At 40.7% G+C, this 25,711-nt stretch overlaps 1 protein-coding gene across 3 annotated transcripts in view; it reads right to left on the bottom strand.

Annotated features, from left to right (window-relative positions):
* Positions 1 to 334: 334 nt before the first annotated feature.
* The window catches only part of mgat4c (mgat4 family member C), a 189,564-nt gene continuing 164,187 nt past the window's right edge, over positions 335 to 25,711 (bottom strand). For 2 of the 3 annotated variants that reach the window (XM_052466289.1, XM_052466290.1), the window contains 3 exons: positions 5,872 to 6,021; positions 4,850 to 4,997; positions 335 to 4,731 (listed from right to left, as the gene is read on the bottom strand). In XM_052466289.1, the coding sequence (XP_052322249.1) occupies positions 3,575 to 4,731; positions 4,850 to 4,997; positions 5,872 to 6,000 (1,434 nt within the window). In that variant the 5' untranslated portion in view covers positions 6,001 to 6,021 and the 3' untranslated portion in view covers positions 335 to 3,574. Of the gene's footprint in view, positions 4,732 to 4,849; positions 4,998 to 5,871; positions 6,022 to 14,234; positions 14,475 to 25,711 lie in introns of those variants that run through there. The other variant, XM_052466291.1, reaches the window with a different exon arrangement.

Raw genomic sequence — 25,711 nt, 5'->3', positions numbered from 1 at the left:
TTTTTTTATTTGCACTGTGACGAGGGTAGCCAAATTGCAGGATCTACATTTATTGGTAAACATTTCTATATCAAAACATACTGTAACATGTTCAGGCAAAGACATTATAATAACACATACTGTATTGACTCAAGGCTACCTTGTTCTCAGTAGCTCTTTCTCTCTCCTTTAACTATTGAATACCATATTCATGCCCCACTGAATGTACTGATGCAGACAATGATGTCATTCATCATTTTGTGCTGTACAATTTCTCACACAGCGGTTTTTTCCCCTTTTAATATCAATGAAAGTAGTGGTAGACTTTTGCAAAGTCAATGTACTTCCCCCAAGGTTATTGGCATTCATTTTGTTTAATCTAAATTGATTTTAAATACAATATATGCAATAAAACATTTGAAATGATACATGTAAAAAAATATATGTCCTTTTACAACAATATACATACAGTACAGTTTGACGAACAATGTTGGAAAATACAACACGAAAACGACATCTCTACACATTCTCTCCACTGAACAATATAGCACAAGTGAGATTTAACCTGTTGTAAGTAAGTAAGGTAGTATTGGTAAGCATCTAGTCACAAACCAAGTACATTTTCAGTCAAGTTCCACTGCAGATGCTGGACAACAAGTTATAGATCCTGGAATATAAAAGGCTTTAATTACTCACTTAACACTTGGCGTTGTTCAGATGCATGCACCTTTGTACACTCACAATTGGAAGACAGCAAAACTTCCCAACAGCCCAGAATTTCCATTTATACACTGCTTTCTCTTGTTATTTGTGAGTTATGGGAACAGTGACAGAAGGCTCCTGGGTAGCATGGCTACTGATCTGTTGGAAATTATTATAAAAAAACACCCTGGAATTATCTAATGTGGTGCATTAGCTACCACATAATGTATACGTTGAGCTCACTAAAAAGTATTAGGAGATATTGCTGTTTGAAGTCAGGTCGCCAAAGGCGGAACAGCTGTACGCATCAGTTTGCTGACTCTGAGCCGAACAGAATTTATTAATATTTCTATGTTTCCCCACCAAGATGTAAATGCTAGTTTTGACTTCAGTCTTTCTTCAGCTATGACAGCAATTTCCCCTCAAGTAATATCCATGTACAACAACCTCCCAGGATCAAATAAAGGAATCTTGGAATCACAATCTCTATCCCAGGAATGCTTCCAGGGATTCCAGGAAAACTAGAGATCCTACTGTGACGTGTCCATGGCTTAAGCTGTATCATTACAGTACACTGACCTGATTCGTTGGCACTGCTGTGTACATCAGCACATATATTTCATTGCATTCTGTAATAATGTTCTTACACTTTTCAATAAAGTCCACAAAATTTGAATGAAAGGACCACACTGGGCCTTTTAATAATGTTTGCAGTAAGACATTATGTTCTAAACGGCAGAGGATTTGAAGTGAAACTATATAATTTTGTAGAATGGGCATAAGAAGAAGTAATATATGTTTTGATGACCTGTACAAAAGATGACGGGACAGCAGGTAACCTAGTGGTTAAGAGCATTGGGCCAGTAACCGGAAGATTGCTGGTTTGAATCCCAGAGCCCTTGAGCAAGGCACTAAAGCCTAATTGCTCCTGTAAATTGCCCTGGATAAGAGCATCTACTAAAAGGTTTGTTTGTACAGAGCACTACAGTTTAATTATGACCATAGCAATTGTATAGAAAGGAGGAGCTATAAACAGTGAATAATTACCTTATTTACTGACTTTTTAACATGCACAAAATGAAGTCATAAGAGGTTGGGGCCTCATGTAATCAAATGCTTGATAAGAAGGAAAAGGTTGGTATTCAAGGTGATTTGGAACACAGACCCTTATAATGAATAGATCAGAGCCATGGATAAAGAGAAACCCTTGATCTGTGTCTGAACAAGACCAAATGGGAGAACAACATGGAAAAGGCCATGCACCCTTATAATCCCCTCCTGGCACAGCCAGAAGAGGACAGGCCACCCCTCAGAGCCTGGTTCCTCTCTATGTTTCTCACTAGGTTCCTTTGTAGGGGGTTTTCCCCAGCCACTGTGCTTCTACATCTGCATTGCTTGCTCTTTGGGGTTTTAAGCTGGGTTTCTGTATAAGCAACTGCTGATGTAAAATGGGCTTTAGAAATGGATGTGATTGACTGAAACAACAGGTATACCATAACAAGGCATTTTGTGTGAAAAGAAAAACTGCTGAAGGTTTTGAACCATGCCTCCACCTCCACCTTTAGTATTTCAACAGAATATTGGTTTCATGTATGCAAACATTTATCATTTTATTGCATTGCAAAGATTTGTTGAAATTGATGATGCTCTTGATTATGGAAAGATATTTGTCACAAAGCTACACTTGCTAAAAGATCAACATTGTATGAAAAGGGAGAGGACAAGGTGATTCTTCAAAATCGTTTCTGAATTGTTATGACAGTAGTCCTTATCTCATTTTGAGAATTGACTTTATACGTATTTTTTCAAAATGACAGGGTATATTTTATTAATTGCATATTACTGAACATTTTACAGACGGTGACTTTAAGTTACCATCGCCCATGGGTACCACACAGAGTAAAATGTATTTGTTTCTATATTACAGAAACATTCTAAGAGAAGATACATTAGCGGCTGAGAGCACAACATAGGGGAAAGAGAGAAAATGTACTGGAGAGCCTAGCTCCAGGGGGGTTGTTGTTTGCTGGTGTAAAGCAGAGAGAGAGTGCCAAACACAGACCAATTTACTGGGGTAAAATTGTGCTGTGGTGGAAAAAAGGGAAAGATCAGGTCCACCCTATTTTTCACAATCCGATCTAAGCTGTTAGAGAAGATGGGTGAAAACAAACATTGTTCTCCCGTCAGTGGTTCTGATGGAACATACAGCACCAGGGAAATAGCACAGCTCGCTCCAACACTTCAACACCACACTAGCCTAGATAGGAGGGATTGAAGCAGCACTGACAAAAGTAAAGCCCTGACACAATGGATATTTGTGGAAATATTTACCATCATAATGCTTATAGGGTAACATGGAAAGGATAACTTCGGAAAGAGGTGAATGGAGCTACAGTACTTACTGATAGCAAGAACATTTGGTGCAATGCTATGTTCCTGGGGCAAAAACTGTCTGCAGGGGTGTTATTTATTAAGCAACACTGTTCAAGGCCAGAGAACCCAGAGGCTGCTTTCGATGTGGAAAGAAACTGAGAAAAATATACAGAAAAATAAATAACATCATGAGTGAAATAACCAACAGACCATTCCTATATACTCACACCCATAGAAACGGGTCACACCCATAAAAAGGGTCACACCCATAAAAGAGGTCAGTCAGTCAAAAACATGGATTGTGAGGATTTCCATAATTCAATAAAGGTACCTTCAAATATAAAAAATTCTAGATCAAAATATGAATGAATACATACAGTATACTATAAAATGAATAAATAAATTATAAAATAAATGCAATAATGTGAAAATAAATACATAAATAAGTACATAAATAAATACACTGTCAAATGAATTACTAAACCAACTGTTGTCTAAACCAACTGTTTTTGTATTGTCCTCATTGACTGGGAGGTTGTGTAGTCCACAAGCTTATACTCCTAATAATCAGCCATTCTTTCTGACTGGCAGTCACCACAATACGAACACACTCAATGTCAAAGGCAATCTTGTGGTCCACGTCTTGAACCTCAATGTTGCCATATTTAAACTCCCCTAACGTGATGTAGGAAGAACACTGCCTTCCTCTCTTTGTCCCCACCAGCTTCTCTCCTACTTCCAGAGCTCCATGGTGCAGGATATCGTTCTGACGATCGTCCGTTCCTGTCACGATTTTTATCTTGCTTATTTTAGTTGATTTGTTGAAGACTATAACAAAGAAGTCTCCGGTAGAAGGGGGTTTCCCCCAAAAGTATTCGTCCACACTACTATAAGCCTTGGTGGCATCATAGTTTTCAAATACATGAATGTTTGTATACAGGCTAGCAGGAGGGTTGTCAGGGATATCAATGGAGTCTTCTTCAAAGTCATCATCCTTCAACTTGTTCTCTGCCCCTTTATATGAGGAGTAGTAGCCCATGTGCTGGAACAAGGAGGGCTTGAAGCGGATCACGTCTTTCTGGGCAAGCAGGTCCCGGAAGTGAATGAGGAGCCAGTCACAAGGCATCTCCTGGTAGAACATGAGCAAGAAGTGGGCCAGGCGTGGCAAGTCTCTTGAGTGGTAGAGCTTCCCTATGTAGCCAAGCTTGGAGAACTCCAGCATCACCCAGTAGGAGCCTTCCCTGGAGGTGACCACCTTCTTCAGGGATGTCAGAAAGTTCCGTGAGCAGCGCACATCATCCTCCAGCATCATGTAGAAATCAGAGAGGTTGGTGCAGAAGTTGAGGAGAAAGGCATAGTCCACGTTCTGTTTGGAGCGGAATCGTACCCTGTCCTCTGGGTCATTGTAGTTCCTTTTTAGCCCATCCAGTGATGGATAATACTCTTCAGGGGCATGGATCACCAGGAGATGCCCAGCGATGATGTGGTGGGCAAACTTCCTGGAGATGTCCTGCACCAGGTTTTCACACCAGGCCAGGTCAAAGTCTGCCAGGTGGACCACCACCACAATCTCTTTCAGCTCCTCATAACTGGACTGGTCAAAAATAGATTTGATCGTCTCCATGAGGTAATTTCCTCTTTTTCTTTTCACGGATGACAATCCAATTGTAAGATATTCTGTAAACAGAAAAGTATATTTTATTAAAGCGTACATTGAAAATAAAATTTGTGGAATAACAAAGATGAAGGTGACCAAGATAAAACAACATGTAATGACAGTCAAAGATACAATTACTCTTTCGGGGCAGTGGGTTCCCAGCGAGGTAACGATATGTGACGTTTATGTTTCCAGAGAAATTAGTGAGGTCTCTGAAGGTGTGAACATATCTCTCAGTGTTTGAAGGATGCATTGATGTCTCTCTCAGAGGTCTTTTATCCTCCTCCTGCAACACACAACAAAGACAACAGATCAGATGAGACGACTTCATATAGTGAATGCCAGACAAACCAGTGTCTCATCTCATCTAAGCTGCAGACAAACACACACAGCAAAGTCAACTAATTTCCTTGACATGTCTCACATTCGTCTGTAAATAATACAGAGGCAGAAATAACACACTTTGATTTTAAACTCCTCAAGAATATCCTGTATAAAAGAAAAAGAAGGGTTAGCCAACCGATAAGAAATGTGGATGCGTCATACTGATTTCAAAGATTTCTAAAACCATTGAGGCATTTTTCATTGCCATGGAAATGGACTTTGTGAGAGCACAATATCATTGAAGATATGCGAAACTCCTCAATAATTTAAATAACAAATACATATAATGTGTTATGATTACCAAGATTTGATGGCATCATGAATAAAAAATAAATCATCGGCTTTGGGTCCACATCATGAAAATTTAAATATGTTTCCTTTTGAAAACAAGTAATTATAAAAGGGACAACATGGTTAAATACTAAAGTGAACTTGTGGGTGAAAATGATGTTGTTTGATTAAGGAGAGGAGAGAGTTCTGTCAGATGTTTTAATAGCCCAAAAACGGATCTAGTTTGGAATCCATATTCTATGCCATCTGCTGTGAGGATCCTACATCAGCCGGGAATCTGCAGGCCTCAATCCCAAAACAATGGAATAGAGAGGCACCCTCTAAATAGTAGTTATTATATTGTGGCTATTACTTAAAAAAAAAACGTTATTTGGGATCGGAGCCTGGAGGTAGACTAAGCCTGCCTTTAAACTTTTGACATCTGACCGTTAAAAAAATTGTGTGAACTTGCCCTTTATGAGTGAAAAATATAGAAGAAGACTCACCAGGACGTATCCATCCTCCATGTACAGGTTGAGGAAGAGGAGACAGGTGATCAGGACCCCCAGAAAGGGGATGGTGGAGCGTTTACGGAAACACCTCATCTTGTCCAGGGACTTCCACACCAGCCTCATGATGGAGACACTCACTGGGATCTGCAGGGAAACACAGGGGGAACGGCACATTAGCAAGCCAGTAGAAAAACATTGAATTGGAACATACAGTGGGGCAAAAAAGTATTTAGTCAGCCACTAATTGTGCAAGTTCTCCCACTTAAAAAGATGAGAGAGGCCTGTAATTTTCATCATAGGTACACTTCAACTATGACAGACAAAATGAGAGAAAAAAATCCAGAAAATCACATTGTAGGATTTTTAATGAATTTATTTGCAAATTATGGTGGAAAATAAGTATTTGGTCAATAAAAAAGTTTATCTCAATACTTTGTTATATACCCTTTGTTGGCAATGACAGAGGTCAAACGTTTTCTGTAAGTCTTCACAAGGTTTTCACACACTGTTGCTGGTATTTTGGCACATTCCTCCATGCAGATCTTCTCTAGAGCAGTTTTGTGGCTGTTGCTGGGCAACACAGACGTTCAACTCCCTCCAAAGATTTTCTATGGGGTTGAGATCTGGAGACTGGCTAGGCCACTCCAGGACCTTGAAATGCTTCTTACGAAGCCACTCCTTCATTGCCCGGGTGGTGTGTTTGGTATCATTGTCATGCTGAAAGACCCAGCCACGTTTCATCTTCAATGCCCTTGCTGATGGATGGAGGTTTTCACTCAAAATCTCACGATACATGGCCCCATTCATTCTTTACACGGATCAGTCGTCCTGGTTCCTTTGCAGAAAAACAGCCTCAAAGCATGATGTTTCCACCCCCATGCTTCACAGTAGGTATGGTGTTCTTTGGATGCAACTCAGCATTCTTTGTCCTCCAAACACGACGAGTTGAGTTTTTACCAAAAAGTTGTATATTGGATTCATCTGACATTCTCACAATCTTCTTCTGGATCATCCAAATGCTCTCTAGCAAACTTCAGACGGGCCTGGACATGTACTGGCTTAAGCAGGGGGACACGTCTGGCACTGCAGGATTTGAGTCCCTGGCGGTGTAGTGTGTTACTGATGGTAGGCTTTGTTACTTTGGTCCCAGCTCTCTGCAGGTCATTCACTAGGTCCCCCCCCGTGTGGTTCTGGGATTTTTGCTCACCGTTCTTGTGATCATTTTGACCCCACGGGGTGAGATCTTGCGTAGAGCCCCAGATCGAGGGAGATTATCAGTGGTCTTGTATGTCTTCCGTTTCCTAATATTTGCTCCCACAGTTGATTTCTTCAAACCAAGCTGCTTACCTATTGCAGATTCAGTCTTCCCAGCCTGGTGCAGGTCTACAATTTTGTTTCTGGTGTCCTTTGACAGCTCTTTGGTCTTGGCTATAGTGGAGTTTGGAGTGTGACTGTTTGAGGTTGTGGACAGGTGTCTTTTATACTGATAACAAGTTCAAACAGGTGCCATTAATAAAGGTAACAAGTGGAGGACAGAGGAGCCTCTTAAAGAAGAAGTTACAGGTCTGTGAGAGCCAGAAATCTTGCTTGTTTGTAGGTGACCAAATACTTATTTTCCACCATCATTTGCAAATAAATTCATAAAAAATCCTACAATATGATTTTCTGGATTTTTCCCCCTCATTTTGTCTGTCATAGTTGAAGTGTAGCTATGATGAAAATTACAGGCCTCTCTAATCTTTTTAAGTGGGAGAACTTGCACAACTGGTGGCTGACTAAAATGCTTTTTTGCCCCACTGTTTAGTTCATGAGACTGGGTTGGCCTACAGACTGCCATCAGATGAAGTGGTTATAAATAATTTCCTGTTCTTTCAAGCATCACTTGTTGTACTGGAATCACGTTAGTACAACTCTTCCTGGACATAGTGCATAGTGGGAAAAAACTATTTTCAAAATAACATGGCACTGGCAAAACAACTGACATAAATATTCTCGTGGAATACAACTAGTACCACCAGAAATGGATCAAAGAATACGAAGAGTGACATAAAAATACATCTTTTTTTTCTAGAACGCAATTAGGCGTCAGCAAGCTCTTTTGTGACACTGCTACAAAGCCCCAGAGATGCCTAATGGAATACAAACTAGCTGTAAGCTTGGTTCAATGACCACACACACATCAATCACGAACACCGGGAGCCTGGATCACCTGGGAATAGGGCTGGTCAATACATTTCTGTTTTGGTCTAAAACTGACGCTAACATCCTGTCTCTTTGAAGGCTATTTATTCAATCATGACTGGTATTGGTTGTGTGTAATTAGACACTCTTGATGCTTTTGCAATTTTGCATAATTATGGCTTATAGAGTTGAAAACACTTTAACAGACAACTCTCCTTTAATTTCTACATCTGTATATCTCCACGTCCTGTAGTAGCCAAGATATACAGTATAAAAAGGTATAAAAAGTATTGAACAAATCATTGATAAAAGAACAGGTATTGATGGAGCCTTGGTTCTAATCATTATGATGGTAGCCTAAAGAAACACCTGCTTACTGTAAATGCATCAATTAGTGGCCAAGAGTTCTAATAATAGTAATAATATAATCTTGAGCCAAACAAGTAGCTCTCTTCATCTACACTGACAGCTTGTGACATCCAAATCTCTCTCTCAAATAGTAGCCTACACTGCCACACAGCCATTCAAATCCAAACTCAGTCAGTGCAATTTACTGCAGGGCTGGCCGACCCTGGTTGTTGAAGAGACCACAAAGTGGCAGGTTTTAGCTGATGTGGGCTAGAGTGAGAACAGGCCGGATAATTACAGATGTAGGATCTTCATTTGACCTATATTATCACAGCTAAATAATCCTGCAGCAAGAGGATTTGAACGTTTAGTCCATAATGTTAGGCTATTAGCTAACTAAAAGTAGTCTAGAAGAAAATTACATACTGTTAATATAACTGGTTTTCAGTGAATCTATGTAAATCACAAAGGTCATCTGCATTTTCTGTGGTGCAGGGACATTCTCAGCAACAAAAAGAGTGATCACGTTAAGATCGTACATCTGTATGTCCTTCCAAAGGTACCTCTGTAGTGTGGTTGACTAACATCAGACAAAAAGCTGCAGTGGTGACTTCACTCCACAGCAGCAGCACAGTGGACACAACACCACCACCTGACAAAATAGTTCCTGAGTCACCTCTGTCAGCTCTTCCTGTCAAAAGCCAACAGCCACAGCAAAATGTGTCACTGGCAACCTTTTTCAGCCACTTTTTTAAACTACATTCCTGGAAAAGAAGGAAATTACAACAGGGGAGAGGTTGGAAGAAAGAAAAGGATCTTGAAATACACAAAATAAATGTTAGTTGGGCCACTGCAGACGAAATACTACAATTACACAACTGGGCAATTTTAGAATTTTCTGCTTCATGCTGGGTGGGTGGTATTCTGTCTCTCACACATGAGTGCTGGATTTGGTGTCCTGATAATGCAGGTTGGATTAGCACTTTGTACTGGCTGCTTGCCTGCATCCTGAATGGCACCCTATTCGAGTACTAGTCAAAAGTAGGGCCATGGTCAAAAAGTAGTGCTCTTAAAAGGGAATAGGGTGACATTTGGGATGCATATCTTGTTTCAATAATTCAGTCTATCTGGGCTCGGGCTTGATAGAGGAAGCTGTGGCCTAAACCTGCCAAAGGCACAGCTGCAGGTACCTACTTCACTCTCTACACTCTTATTGCACACTCAAAGAGCTGCTGTGGCAAGGATGTGCCCGAAATCTGCACTGCTTTCCCCAAAAGGAATGGCTTTTGATATGCAATATGCATATCCTGTACCAAAATCAAAGTTTTTGAGGGTATGTGTCTATAAGTGTAACGGACTGTCTCTAAAATATGAATGTGCGAGTGCATGCGTGCATGTGTTGACTATCATGAGTCCAGAGGAGCTTAGTCTGTGGTTTGCAGAGAAAGGGGTAAGTGTATTTTAATGGGCTGTCATAATGGCAGTCAATGACTTCCTCAGCCATCCGACCTCCTTGCTGTAACATTGCAGCAGGATAGTGATAAAGAGCCATTGTACTTCGAACTGAACCAAAGAAACCGCACCACTGCCACTCATTGATAGAATACTACTTATGATATGATAACAGTACACAACACGCTGTAGTAGTCTCTCACATCTGTTGGAAATGGTTTGATAGCTATCTATGAAAGACTGCTACCTGTCACTTACAGTCTGTAAGGGAAATTGATCTGAAGAGTGAGGAAAGTAACAAGTAGTTAAAGGGAGTTGAGTTGAGCACTGTAAGTACAAAACTCAAGTCAAATTCCACAATTTCCACTAATGCCTCTCAAGGCTCGACTCCTCTGTAGCTTACCCCACTGAAATAAAATTATATTATATTGAATATTATATATTCAAAATACCACCCCAGAGAATGGTCACACTGTCAAAGCAAAAGTGAAATATCTCTGAAACCTGCATTTGACAAGCTCTGGCAATAAAATAATCAAGAAAACCTAGCTTTTCAATGTGTTTGTGTACAGTATTATCTACATAATGAATTAATTCCTTTAGCAGGCTACTGGCAGCAGGGCACTGAGGAAGACGGAATAATGAAGTAAAGATTTTGTAGTGAAGAGTTCTCCTCTGGGAGTATGAGGTGGGAACAACCTTGGAGTCGCAATGTGATATTCAGACGTCCAAATAAACCCTTAACAAACACTTTTCTTTCGAGTCTAAGTCACTTTAAACTCAGCGATTTAGTGACACTTAAACATTTTTAAAACTAGGCGAGCCTCGTGTAATGGGAAAACCCGGATGGAAAACACATTGTGAATGAGAAAAGGGGAAAGATGAATAAAATGGGCAGCAGAAAGCTATTCTCCCACATTTGATGTTGTTATCTGTTTGACATTATTTCCCCTGGGTATCCTGCACCTCACAGATATACAGCTCTGCACAAATAATCAATTAAGCCTGCAGATTTGCAGGGGTTCAGCAGTTGCTTTGTGTCAGGCCTTCAGCCACTTTCAATGGATTTTCTTTCTCCCACAAAAGAGGGAAATACCGGAGGCTGGTGTTGATAACAAAATTGTAGCAAAGCGCGGAATAATAAATCCCTTCATTATGATTTATTTTTATTTTTTAGCAAAGAATTCAAATTGACCAAACAGTTGACCAATTACCACATTCTTATGGAATTTGTCACACAAAGAGAATCTATCATCTACAAAGACTTTGTCAGATATCGACCTCTTTTTCGAAAGATGCTGAATTATCAACATAGGCAGCACACCGAAAGGGATTACTATTGGTGCACTATCACTCTTTGGAGCAATAAATTAAAAAGTTGAAAGCAATTTCATCATGCAATCCATAGATATTACCATACACCCGAACAAGGCTACAACTATCAAGGCTGGAACATTGTCAATCATGTTCCCCAACCTGACAAGATACAGCTTCTCTTCCATCTTGTATTCCACTAACTCCTATTCTAACTTCTACTGAAACTACATGACACACCCGCATTGATTCTGCGCCCCTCTTGTTTGCTGCTCAGTCTGTCGGCATCGTGACTGTGTGCTCACTTAGCTGCCAACACCTTATCAGATCTGATCATCTTCATCGGGTCCAGACGCTGTGTTCTACCAGTAACCGGTACCGACAAGCTGGCTGGCTGTGTGGAACTCCAGAGGCTCATCGGTGCCAGGGTCCAAACAGATGTACACACACTCCCCTCCTGCTCCAGGCCTGTCACCGCTGTCAGCAGCCTGATCGCACAGACTCTAACGGGAGGTTGTGTGTGAGATTCCCCCCAGGACACACTGTGTGTGTGTGTGTGTGTTTCCCCCCAGACATGCTGTCCAAGCTGGCCCTCGCTGCCACCACTGCCCCATGGGAGCCAGAGCCAGCCCGTTGACAACTGCAACTCCAGCTGTTCTCCCATAAGGGCTTGGTGGTGCACCTCACAAACAGGAAATCAGAAACATTCCTCATACCAATGCCTTCCTGCCTGCATATCTATTAACATTTTAGTCGTTTAGCAGACGCTCTTATCCAGAAGGACTTTTGGTAGTGACTGCATAGACCTAAATTTGAATACTCTCTAAGCCTCCCTCTGTCTGGCAGAAGTCCACAGTGTTATGGATTCTTCCAACTCAACACCATTACCTATTTTTGCTGACTTCTAGGAAGCTAAGCTTTGTTCTAAGTCCAGCCGCAGTTTGGATCCACATACAGTCCTAAAACTCATTGCCATTTATTACCATCCAAGCTTTTTATGCAAGGACCAGAGCAGGTGACACAGGTGGGGTAGCTTCTGGGATTTTTTTTTTGAACAATATTGAACATGTCGCCCATTGATGCTAGCTTCAGCGCAATCAGGCTTCAAAACACTTGGAACAAATGGTAGTTCTCTGGCTGCAGTACCAGCGCTCCTGATAGCTCGGTGTTAGCCATGATTGAAATGCAATCGTAAAAGGGTTCTTTAAGATTGGAATGGTCCGTACAGTGAGTACAGTGATCTGTTGACATACATTTGTAACATCACAGCGGCCAGTTGAAAGAGGATATGAGTTCCACTGTAATGACAGGGTCTGATCAGACCGAGGAGCAACACCCTCAAAGTGTCTCTGTGATGGGGGTAAAGGCAATGAATGCTACAGTGAATTGGGTGCCGGGCTGCTTCCACAGTGTTATCTGGGTATTTACCTTTAAGGTCAAAAGGAAACATGAAAGGCTTTGTGGTTCCATCAGTGGCGAGCATAATGAGGACGGGAGGCGTGAGAAATGATTCATGTGTAAGCGAGCCTCTCCCAGGCCCTTCTCAGCAGTTTGCTCTTTGACCCAGATTAGCACTCCGCCAGAGGCCCGCTGGGGAGGGCTGGAGATGGAGGGCCGCGATACGGCTGGCTCATTTCCACTCGAAAACACACTGGACATGTTGTACTAGACACATAAATGCACATATGAATGCACGCACGCACACACACACACACACACACACACACACACACACACACACACACACACACACACACACACACACACACACACACACACACACACACACACACACACACACACACACACACACACACACACACACACACACACACACACACACGCACACGCACACGCACAGGCACACACGGTTTCAGTTAGAACACTATCTTTGGTGTCATTAAAATGTGTTACTGCGAGACACAGACTGTGAGACACATGATGCCACAGCATTACAGTACCACATGGTTATGTAACATATTCTGAAGTTATTATCAAGTGTCAAAATAATTCTGTTAATTTATCACCACGTACAGGCCACATTCAGCCCATGGCTGACCTGCGTGTTGAGTAGTCCTGCTGCTGCATACTGACTATCCCTCCTTGCCCTTTGTGTATGACGTCACATGTCATCAACATATGCTGCAGCATTAATCCAGAACCAGAGGCCTCACGTGTATATCTTCTCTCTTCTCCTTCCTCTCTTCTCCTCAGACAACTGTCAGCAGCTCGTCCACTCTATCTATAAAAGGACTGGACAGAGGCTGCTCTGGGTGAGAGAAAAAAAGCCATTGAGGACAGGAGAGAAAAAAAAGAGGAGAGGAGAGAATTCTCTCTGTCTGTCAGTTTTGGAGAAGGGAGTCGGAAGGTAGACAGGGGGACTTGGCTCTGCCTTAAAAGCTCTTAAAAAGCCAAGGTCACCTCCTGGTCAAATCTGTGAAATGAGAAAATGGCTGAAGGGGCAAGGGGCCCGTGGCAGATAACATGAGAATGCACTATCTCCTCCCCACACATTTAGTGCAGGGCATTGGCAGGCTTTTCAAAGGGCTCTGTCTCTCTGTGGTTTTGAAATGAGGACCACAGAAAGATACAATAAGATGGCCCAGTTTCCCACCAATCTGACAACAGAAAACAGAACAGAAGAAGTAGTGCTCTTAGGAAATGAGCCTCTGGGATTAGGAAAGTAACCACAGAGATGAATAGTGTTCATATCATTGGGTTTTAGAACAAGGAGGAAAGTGATGTAACAAATCCCCAGTACTGTACAAGTGAGGAGCAGATACTGAATAACTTCACCATTCCATTATACTGTACATAAAAACAATTCTACGTCATTTTCTACATTTTCCTTTTTGTACGTTACTAGCAAACCCCTAAAACACCTCACTGAAAGTAATGCCCAACAATCAAACTATTGAGAGCTCAAAAACCATGATATAAAACTGCTTTACACAGCTAAGTGAGATGCAGTAGCCAACCTTAGTGAACAATAAATGTCTAAGTGAGATACAGTAGCCTACCTTAGTGAACAACACATGTCTAAGTGAGATGCAGTAGCCTACCTTAGTGAACAACACATGTCCGTTATTCCATGTTGACTAAAGCATCCTAAACAGCAGTATCCTCTGTCAGCCGCTGTCTCAGCAGGACACTGTATTCTACTGTACATCTTCTCTCATGACTGATGAAGAGTATCCTATAACCCTGCATCCAGCATCCACCCAATCTCCCCAGTCTTCCCTTCAGCATTCATATTTGATGAGGAATGTGTGCGCTGGACCAATCACTAAAAGTCATTTATCTCCAATAATCCTGACCAGGCAACCAACCCTGCTGTAGTCGAGACCTTGTTTTTACTGCCTTATCAGGGATTTTTTCTAGCATGAGATTCTTTAAAACATTTTTAACATGTTGCAAGCTAGTATTTCTTAGTTTTCAAATAGGCAGGTTCTACTTAATAAACCATTCTAAGTGTGCACTATAAAATATGTTACATTTTTTTCTCCCCAAAATCCTGTTTTGTATTTTCCAAAATTCTGTTTTGGGGGTTTTAGTTTCTCTGCTTTCATTGATTTCAGTACTGCTTTATTTTGTAAATGACAAGTTTACAACAATAACAACAAGCTAATGAGGCTGTTTTTGTCTGTCTGGCTCCCTGTGTCCTATGGGATGTTCATTAATGGGCTATTTTCAGACCTAATGTCTCCAGTCTTACTTACTCAACTATAGTGTGGTTCTAACACTTCTGAGTCATCCACCAAACATTAGTGGCCATTATGCGGCACTTGACTTACTTCTAAAAAATATGCTAAATATTTAGTCTAATATCTGATAACATGAATGACTAAACTGTAAGTGATAGGCCTATACCACCAAAACTGAGTATATAATAATATGTTCATATAATGAGATGTTTGATGAAATATTTTTTTCCAATCAGTAATGGATGTTTAGTCTCATAATCAGACAGAATTAAATGAGGCACTAAACGGCCTGTAACGCAATTACACTTTAATTAACGACTGGTTTACTGTTCACTGACATTTATGCTCAGAGCAAAGACTAACTGCTTTTCTACTCTGGTGACTTTGGCTAATTTTCCATGTCTGATTCCCCTTGTCACCCCATAGAAAATTGACTATAGTCATGTTTGGTGACTCCAAATGTCACCAATAATCAGAAAGGGTATGTCATGTCGTTGCATATAAAAATATGACCCAGTCACAAGAGACAAAAAATTCCAAAATTCAACGACATACACGAACGAGCCAAGGTTGAGGTTTTACTGTCACGACTTCCGCCGAAGTCGGCCCTTCTCCTTGTTCGGCGGACGATGTCACCGGCTTTCTAGTCACTACCGATCCATTTTACTGTTTCGTTTTGTTTTGTCTGATTACACACACACACCTGTTTTACATTCCCTCATTACATTCCCTATTTAACCATCTGACATACATTTCTGTTCTGTCCGTGATTGTTCATGTCGTTAGTGGTTGTGTTTGTGTTTGTGTTTGAGTTGTGTTGTATGTTCCTATTTGGAATTTTGCTTTATACTGTGTTGGATTATTCCATACCTGTGTCCTGCGCCTGACTCCGCTTTCACTCTGCACCCAATCGCTGACATTTACATTCAAGTGATGTACTGTATACAGTGAGTATGTAATTAATGACGTGTAATGTCATTGTGCATGAACAGACGACCACATACTCTAGTTAAGACGGCCGTTTTCTTTACCTCCAAATGCTATATGCATCATACTCAACTATGCTGTGTTTGTATTTCGGTACATACATGTAAATTGCTGTCAGTCTCTGCTTCTAACAAAGCAAGCCCTTTAACATTGAAGTATTTCTGCAAGGCTCAGGTAAAACATTATACAATTCGTATTTTAATGCATAAAGAAAACTTTTTGTTTTGTTCAACCTTAAGGCAGGCTCTCAACCTGGTTCAACCTGTGTCTGAAATGGCACCCTATTCCCTATAAAGTGCACCACTTTTGACCAGGTCCCATAGGGCACATGGTCAGAAGTAGTACACTATGTAAGGACTAGGGTGCCATTTGGAACACACACCTGGTATCTCTCTGATGTAGCAATATACACATTCTTACATACTGGAGTATAGGTCTTAAAAATAACCAATCCTATCTGTTTTTTCAAAACTTTGTTTTTTCAAAACTTTGCTAGTAGCCCTCACAGGAACTTATGCATACTGTAAACTATCCCTGAACTTGGTGAAATATCAAATCAGAGGCTAGTGAAAGCATTCCTGCTTTTATTATTGATGTCCAGAAAGAGGATGAGATAACTGGAAATATTCTTATATGACTTCAATGTCCTACTGTTGAGTCCTATACAGAAACATACCAACAGTACACACATGCACCACATACTCCAAAAAGAGTGTAGCCTACATGCACTCTCGTCTTGCTGCCCTCTCGTCTTGCTGCCCTCTCGTCTTGCTGCACTCTCGTCTTGCTGCCCTCTCGTCTTGCTGCACTCTCGTCTTGCTGCACTCTCGTCTTGCTGCCCTCTCGTCTTGCTGGCCTCTCGTCTTGCTGCCCTCTCGTCTTTCTGCCCTCTCGTCTTGCTGCCCTCTCGTCTTGCTGCCCTCTCGTCTTTCTGCCCTCTCGTCTTGCTGCCCTCTCGTCTTGCTGCCCTCTCACCTTGCTGCACTAATGTCTTGCCCATGCATTTTTTAGATACAATAAAGTTGAATTATAACACACAAAAAAATATAATGAAAAGAACTAGGAGAGGACACAAATTATGAAATCCACAAAAAAGGCATATGCCCCATTTTAAAACGTCTCACGTATTCCATTCAGATACAGTAACTAACTGGTCCCATTTGCCTCAGGGGCAGAAGCTCATGTGTTTAGAATTCAGCGTGTGCCTGGTACTGCCAGTACACCAGCCGAGGTCCACCTTTGGCTCATTTCCTAACAATTTCCAAGCTTCTTCTAAAATGAATATGAATATGCATCATTGTTGCGCAATGAATCCATTTGCAAGACAGAATGATAATGAAGAAAAAGTGCTTTCAAAAAAGCCAATTAATCTTATGTAAAACGGCTGCTCAATGCGGCTAATGAGATGCCATTTTAATAAGCGGGTGTGTTGTACAACAAAGCCATTTGGTAAACACTATTGTTCATTTGTTTGATGACATGCAGGCAACATAACAGATTTGGGTTTATTAAAAAATAGCAATCAATGTTTTATCTGAGGGAGAAGAAATAACCCTCACCGACAGGGAAATGTCTCTACTTATAGAAGCTACTCCAGACAAGCTAAATCAAATAGTGAATGTATTTAAAAGAAAACAAAAAGTATTTGAACACAGGTTTCCCACATGAAAAATACCATAATATAGTATGATATACTATACAGTGAATACTATAGAATTCACTGTAGTGTTTTTGAGGACTAAAGTATTTACTGTATTATACTGTAGTATTTACAGTTAACTATAGTGTATTACATTTCTATAGCGCTTTTCATAGAATCTCAAAGCACTTCAAGAGCAAAAAACAAACAAGAAATATATCATGATAGGTCAACCAATAGAGGCCAAGTCTTTGAAAGCTTCATCCTCCGAAGGTGGAGAGAGTGGGTTCATGGCTTGAGCGGAGACAGCTGGTCAGAGGATGGTAGATGATGGTGATGGAGTCTGCTGATGATCTTGTAGAGGGCAAGTCTGGGAACCAGCCTGACTCTTTTGGTCATTGGACTTCTTCTCTTCCAGTCTGTGAGGCAGCCACTTGGGTGATGCCTCAGCAGCTCTGGGCACCAGAAAGATCTCCACACAAAGTTCAAAATAGTAGCTGGTCGTCCTCATTACAAGCCCTCTGCCTCAGCAGGGCTGTATTCCTCCAGCTCCCATTCCTCTCACGCTTCAGGCGACTCCTCAAATGATGTTCTCAGAAGATCAGGAATTGGCAGCCAGGTGAAATAAAAAATATGTAACTTTAGTATAAAGAACTAAAACTATAGTATAAATCAGGGCCACAACTTTCACTGGGGACGGGGGGGACGGTCAACAATGTGCTTTAGGAACATGCGGACGCCCCCGAGAGGTCGGGAAGGCCGTTGGAGTGTTTATTCGACTCGTTAAAAAAAGTTGCGCCCCTGGTATAAATAATGTAATAAAAAAACTGTAGTATACACTAACTGTACAAAACATTCTGAAAACCTGCTCCTTCCATGACATGGACTGACCAAGTGAATCCAGGTGAAAGCTATGATCCCTTATTGATGTCACCTAAGGCAACTCCACCACCACGGTGTGCAAGATTCTTCAGAGGGGGATACGTGCAGCCGAACACAACATTGGGTACACACTCCCTACAGGACACCTATAACACCAGGTTTCGCTGGAAGGCCAAGAAGATAACTATCGGACCACCATCTTATTACATTTGCATTCACAACAAATCTAATCTGCTTAGACCCCAACAAAGGATCCTCAAAAGCCGTGCTATAAATTCTCAGACAACCCAAAGATTCCTAGATGCCCTTCCAGACTCCCTCCACCTACCCAAGGACTTCAGAATACAAAAATCGGTTAACCACCTAACTCAGGAACTCAATTTAACAGGACGTATTAACCTAGATGCAGTCGCATACTCTGAGGTGCTGACCTGTTGCATCCTCTACAACCACTGTGATTACTTTTATTTGAACCTGCTGGTCATCTATGAACATTTGAACATCTTGGCCATGTACTGTTATAATCCCCACCCTGCACAGCCAGAAGAGGACTGGCCACTCCTCAGAGCCTGGTTCCTCTCTAGGTTTCTTCCTAGGTTCCTGCCTTTCTAGGGAGTTTTTCCTAGCCACCGTGCTTCTACATCTGCATTGCTTGCTGTTTGGGGTTTTAGGCTGCGTTTCTGTATAGAACTTTGTGACATCGGCTGATGTAAAAAGGGCTTCATAAATACATTTGATTGAAAATGTGATTGAAGATCATCAGGATCCCCAGCCACCCAAGCCATACCCTGTTCTCCATGCTACAATCATTCAGACACAGGCAGTATAGGAACATCATGGCAAAAACTGAAAGACTGGCCAATAGTTTCTACCCTTAGACCATCAGGCTGCTGAATAGCCACCACTAGTCAACTATCTGCTCCCCCTCTCCCCTGCTGCCCCCCACAATACTTTTACTCATTCATCACTGTTGCAGTTGTTAATATGTATATTATAGATTTTTTAAATAATAATTTGTACTGTTTTTATTTCACTTGGCCCCCACACACCCCTCAATGGTCATGCTGCTCCCCCTGTGGTCATTTCCCCCCCAACCCCCTCAACAGTCTTTACTCTGCCTTCTACCCAATGGACATGCATTTATTCATCACTGCTACAGTTGTTATTATTATACAGTGCTATTTCTATTGTTGTTTTATATTACCATTTTCATTATTTTATTTCACTTGGTCTTGGATGTTGGAGCTCGAAGCTTAAGATTTTCACTGCACCCTGCAATCACATCTGCAACCCTGTACTTCTGAATCTGTTGAATCTACTTCAATCAGTGTAGATGATGAAGGAGAGGAGACCGGTTAAAGAAGGATTGTTAAGCCTTGAGACAATTGAGACATGGATTGTGCATATGTGCCATTTAGAAACAAAAATATGGTGCCAGGTGCACCGGTTTGAGTGTGTCAAGAACTCCAATGCTCAACAGTTTCTGATGTATGAATAATGGTAGGTAGACAGGTAGGTAGAATGGTAGGTAGGTAGGACTGGGGTCTGAACAGATACAGAATATAAATCGTCTATACTTGGAATGTATGTTTCTCACTTATGGTTGGCAACAATTGGGATATGGGGGAGGGGAATGGGCAGGGTGTATACAAATTAAATACAGTAGTATAGTATATACTATATAAAAAAACATCTGTGTTTTTCCAGACTGTAGTATTTTTGCAGACATAATATTAATATTTACTATATCGTTATTTTGCAGATAATACTGTAGTATTTACTATAGTATACTACAAAATTATATAGTAAGTACTACACATGATCGAGGGAAAATAGTGTGTAGTATAGTATTCTATTACAGTATACTACAGTTTACTATAGAATACTACAGTACTTACTACAGAATTCTCTACTAACTGTAGTATACTGTAGTAGAATACTATACTACACACTGTATTTTCCCTCGATCTTGTGTCTTACTTACTATAACATTTTGTAGTATACTGTCAAATACTAAATTATAGTTTTTTCATGTGGGTTGACTGTAGTACTACCAAAAACATAATGGACTGAATGTGTATATTATGGTATGTGTCCTATGGGCGTGCTTTTATGGTGCAGTACATTTCCCAAAAGGTTAGTTCCTTACAAGCAGAGAAAGTAAAGAATGTGGTTAAACTCAGAACTACTGAACATGTCAGGCTTCAGTGGAAATTGTTGAGAGATGGATCACATTTTTAGAAGTAATCGGTAGCTTGTGAACAGCATTACTTTCAGAAGAAAACAAATCTGCTTGTTATCGACTGGTTGTTTGCCGACTGCATCTCTGCCCGATTGAATGTGTTTACTTATTCATCAAGGAAGAAGGCTGCTAGTTCTCGGACGCTGGGCCCCTGCAGTTATCCCCTTCCTGCTGCTGGACAAAAGGGGCAGACCCCATTAAAGATGCATGGGGACCAGTGATTTCAGTTTAAAGTTCTCCAAGCTTTGTACCGGCCTCTTCAAATATTTATGCCCTACACTGTGTGTTCAGTCTTCAGCACATGGAGTCACTGTATACCTCTGCAGTGGGGGCTGAAGCAGTGCATCCAACTCCAGCCAAACAGAAAGGGCCACAAAACCCCATTGTCTTTGGATGCCAGTTACTCTCACTAGCATGGTTTCCAGTATTGTGCCATCTCCTCATGAGGTACAGTATTTTCAGGAAGTAATTGCATGTTGAGTCTCTTGGTTTCAAACATCTCCGGCACTAGGCAGTTAACCCACTGTTCCTAGGCCGTCATTGAAAATAAGAATTTGTTCTTAACCGACTTGCCTAGTAAAATAAAGGTAAAATAAAAAATAAAAAATAAACTAGCAACCACTGACTAGCTTGAAGATAGTGTCGTTAGTGGAAACCATGCTAATGAAATGAGAGAGGGATGAGGTATGACTGATCACTTGTTCGATATCTTCCTGGAACTCTAGATAGTTTGGAATTCCAGAAGAGACTAGTGGATTGAGAGGAGATGTAATGAAGGAGTATTGAGCCCATTGCATCATGTGCTACTCATAATATACATAATAGACATAGTAGATAGTTCAGGTCCATTCAAGTTTTCTCCTGGGAGGTTTAAGATTGAGATTAAGGTGAATGAGTATGGTAAAATGCAGATTGCAAGATCAAAATTGTCTGTAAGAAGCAGTGATGTAGTGGTAAAAGAAGGTGGGTATACAGTAAACTCCAGTGGGTGATTGAGATAAGACGAACAACCAAGGATATAAATCAAAACATATAAAACATTTTGAATTATTGTATTGTTTGATTACACTGATTATATATTTTTAAGTTTAGGTGTTGCTTTACTTAGGTTTAATATTTTCCGGTATTCTATAAATGTTCCACCCGAGAAGAAATCACTTTTCTCCCGGGTAGCCCGGTATTTCCCACCAAAACCGGAAGTGTATTTCAAAAACATTATAAAGCATATAAATATGTCTGGATTTGATAAGAGCTTTGATTAGCATGACATTTCAAACCTGATGCTACCTGAGCCTGATGAGTCATATATTTAATACATTTTATGAGCCCTACATTAACCACATTTAATGAGCCCAGAGCCAAAAACCCCTAAATGATTGTGCCGTTATCCAATACATATATGATATCGGGTACAGCACATTACGCACGACAGAAAAACATAAAAGCCTATAGATGTAGCTAGCTATATGCTCTCTTGGGTAAATAAATGAAACCAGCTGCAGTAGGCTAATATTTTTTTTGTGTGAACTCTATTACTGTACTGTATTGTATTTTTCTGTACTATATGGAGTGAAATAGAACATGCGGAATAGAAAAGCAGAATAGACCATGCGATTCAGGTGCAGCACATGCAACTCTACAAAGTTACAAGTATAGGCTAGCGAATTGGATATTAATTTTGTAATATAATAGGTAGGCTGACGCATATATACCTTTCATAATATTCCCTTAATGCTATTAGCCTACCTCCCCTTTCTCTCGTTATTGTTGCTTCATTCCTACTTCGCTTTCAACAGTTAAATGAAATACATTTTGTTGTCCTTATCTTCATCATTCTAATGTCATCGTTGAATAACGTTGGACTAGAATTAGATATAGAAGGCTTTCACTTCTCTTCACAATGATGTAATGGTTATGGGTCTGAATAAATAACTGCTGTAGCCTATAACTGCCATCGCACGTTTGCACTTCTTTCAAAATACCCGTGAGTTCCATTGGGCTGCTGCATTTAACATTCAGCAAAAAAGAGCTTGCATCCCTCTTCGAATAGTCTATGGATATAAGCAATGCTAAAAAAAAAATGATGTCCAGCAAACTATTCTAGTCTAGCTTTCCCTGCATGGGAGGACGTTTTATGGAGAGTCCAGCGGAGCACAGGTGCTTGCGTGTTATAAGTTAGAAGCTTATTTGGCATAACCCATCATTAATAAGCTAAATATAAGGCTAATACCACATTGAATGTATTACCTGAAAGAGGTAGGCTACAATTTAAATATAGGGCTATATATCGATCTAAAACAGGATTATATATTTTGGATGCGATATGAATGGAGTTGATGGAGAGAGTGCTTGCACATGCACTGATTTAAAGCAACGATATTCGTGTGATAGGCTGTTTTAAAACTCTTCAGCTGCTATTAAAACAATCACAATCTTTACAATTAAAAAGCAAGGTGACCCCTGAAAGCCAGACGGAGATGGGTAAATTAGACACGTATCCGGGTCTTTATATATATATATATATATATATATATATATATATGTATATATATATGCCATTTATATATGCCATTAATATTGTATCATCCCATCGGAAAGCAAAATCCAAGATGATGTCTCCTTTATAACATCTGTCCATCTCCTAGACAAAAAAGAGCACTAGTCAATACTAAAGTGAGATGTTGTGCATTTTCTCATACATCTCAATTGTCACTCCTGAGAAGTAGACATGGATCTGTGTCAGAGTTATCACTGTATGAGTTCTCTGAACTCTCTCACACCTGTCTCTTTTCTCAGTCTCAGCTACTATATAAATGAGATTAGTACAAGAACTTAAATGTGTCTCAATGTGATACAATCAATTAGATGCTCTATCTCAAACATGTCTTGGTGGTATTTACACATTGTAATATTAGACCTACCTCACTATTTTTAAAATATTACATCCCTTATTTTACCAGGTAAGTTGACTGAGAACACGTTCTCATTTGCAGCAGGGAGAGGAGGGGGATGAATGAGCCAAATGGGGATTATTAGGTGACTGTGATGGTTTTTGAGGGCCAGATTGGGAATTTAACACCCCTACTCTTACAAGAAGTGCAATGAGATCTTTAATGACCTCAGAGAGTCAGGACACCCGTTTAACATCCCATCCAAAAGACAGCACCCTACACAGGGCAGTGCCCTGGGGTATTGTTTTAGACCAGAGGAAAGAGTGCCTCCTACTGGTCCTTCAACACCACTTCCAGCAGCATCTGGTCTCCCATCCAGGAACTGACCAGGACCAAACCGCTTAGCTTCAGAAGCAAGCCAGCAGTGGTATGCAGGGTGGTATGCTGCTGGCATACCATGAACTATATATTATTACAGGTCTGATCAATTCATGCAAATGTTATCTCAGAGATATCTCTACATGATCTCAAAGTGGTGCTGAGGTGTAAAATAATCACAAACGTGATATTTTTGTATCAAAAGATATGATATCAAAAGATATGATTTATTTCCATTAATTCATCATTCAATATACATTCATACTGTTCCAACACAAGTCATTTGTTGAGTATACCATGTCCTTCTCAAGTGTGTTTGGGAAATGAGCTGCAAACACAATACAGGGCATAGATGTCAAGTCAAGGATAACAACTTTGCCCAAAACATGCTCAAGGGAAATTACAACTGTGTTGCCAGGGGTTTCCAATAGGGTCACAACATGAAAGCAGGTACCATGTGTTACAGTATCTTGCAGCAAAGAAAAACCTGCCTTTTCAAATTCACTAATCAGTGCGCATTTGTCACCTGATTCCTCAGAGGTAAAGAAGAACTCAATCTGTCCATACTTTATTTGTGCTACATTAGAATAAAAAAAAAAACAGTACAATTGTTCCTTCTTTTTCCTTTCCCATAATGCCGTGATGTGAGATGAGTTCTATTAACCTGTGCCATGTGAAATGCTTTCACTGAATGCAGTGAATGAATGTGGCGACCAGCATGTTTTTATATTGCAGAGGGGTACCTTGGCCTCTAGTTGAAGTTCACTTGATGCTCCAATTATGTTTGTTCTCGACTTATCACTGTTTTCATCAGAAGAACTATGGTCATTGGTCATCCGTGCGTAAAAGTCAGCTATGACATCAGTGAAATAGCAGGGATAAACTGCACTAGTTTGACCGCATGGACTATTTGCATTGGTAGATGTTGAGTACCATGTATGTATGAGCCTTAACAAATAGCCATTTTGTCTTCAAAATGGAAACATGAATGAGTCCATAATGGGCCAAGGGCTCTGACGCTGCCTGCTAGGTGCAGAAGAATGTGAATATTTGCAGTTTGGTAACACTCACCATAGAGATTCCTAATTTGAGAGCAAAAGTTCCGTAGCAGATTCTCTGCATGATCGATCTGTTGCATTGATATGGAATCCATCAGAAGAATGAAAATAGCTTCACTTAGAAGGAGGAAGTGACTGTAGTGAAGCGTTCCAAGAACACCACGGAAACAAACAGGTCTAATCAAGATTAAAAGAGCCGGATAGTCTGATGGCTTAAAAAACATCCTGTGGGATGCTACTGATCGAGGATATCGTGTCAAGGATGGTGGTCAGATATCGTGAAATCACTTGTCTATTTATTTTGTTTCTTTTAAACATGCTGAAGGGCTGATGAGAAAACTCTGTGGAAAATCACAGAAGCATCAGAAGGAGCATCACTCCTAACAGAGCTGAGTGCATGTAGTCTATGCCAGTGCTACAGATTAGGTCATAACTTTTAAATTGGCTAAGCCAACAGGGACCCTTCACACCTTTCACAGTGATTTTTGTCTCATAGGCCATTTTAGCATCATCTGCAAGCGTGATATGTGCGAGGTGGCCCTTTTGGATCCATTTCTTGGAATGGAAATGCATGAACATGTCCACTTTGCCCTGTCTTCACAGTCTTTCCAGACTGCTCACATTTCGAACATCGAAAGTTTCCATTGAACTGCACTGTATTTAGTACTATTGCCTTGGCAGGAAAGTTACATGTGCCAGTATTAGTGAGCACTTTGCACAAGAAAAAACAGTTTCAGAGCCCTCTGCAGGTTGCACAT

This window comes from Oncorhynchus keta, chromosome 17 (genome assembly GCF_023373465.1).
Source record: "Oncorhynchus keta strain PuntledgeMale-10-30-2019 chromosome 17, Oket_V2, whole genome shotgun sequence".
NCBI lineage: Eukaryota > Metazoa > Chordata > Actinopteri > Salmoniformes > Salmonidae > Oncorhynchus > Oncorhynchus keta.
Note: the sequence above shows the minus strand (reverse complement) of the source record. Positions and strands in the feature narration are given on the sequence as shown.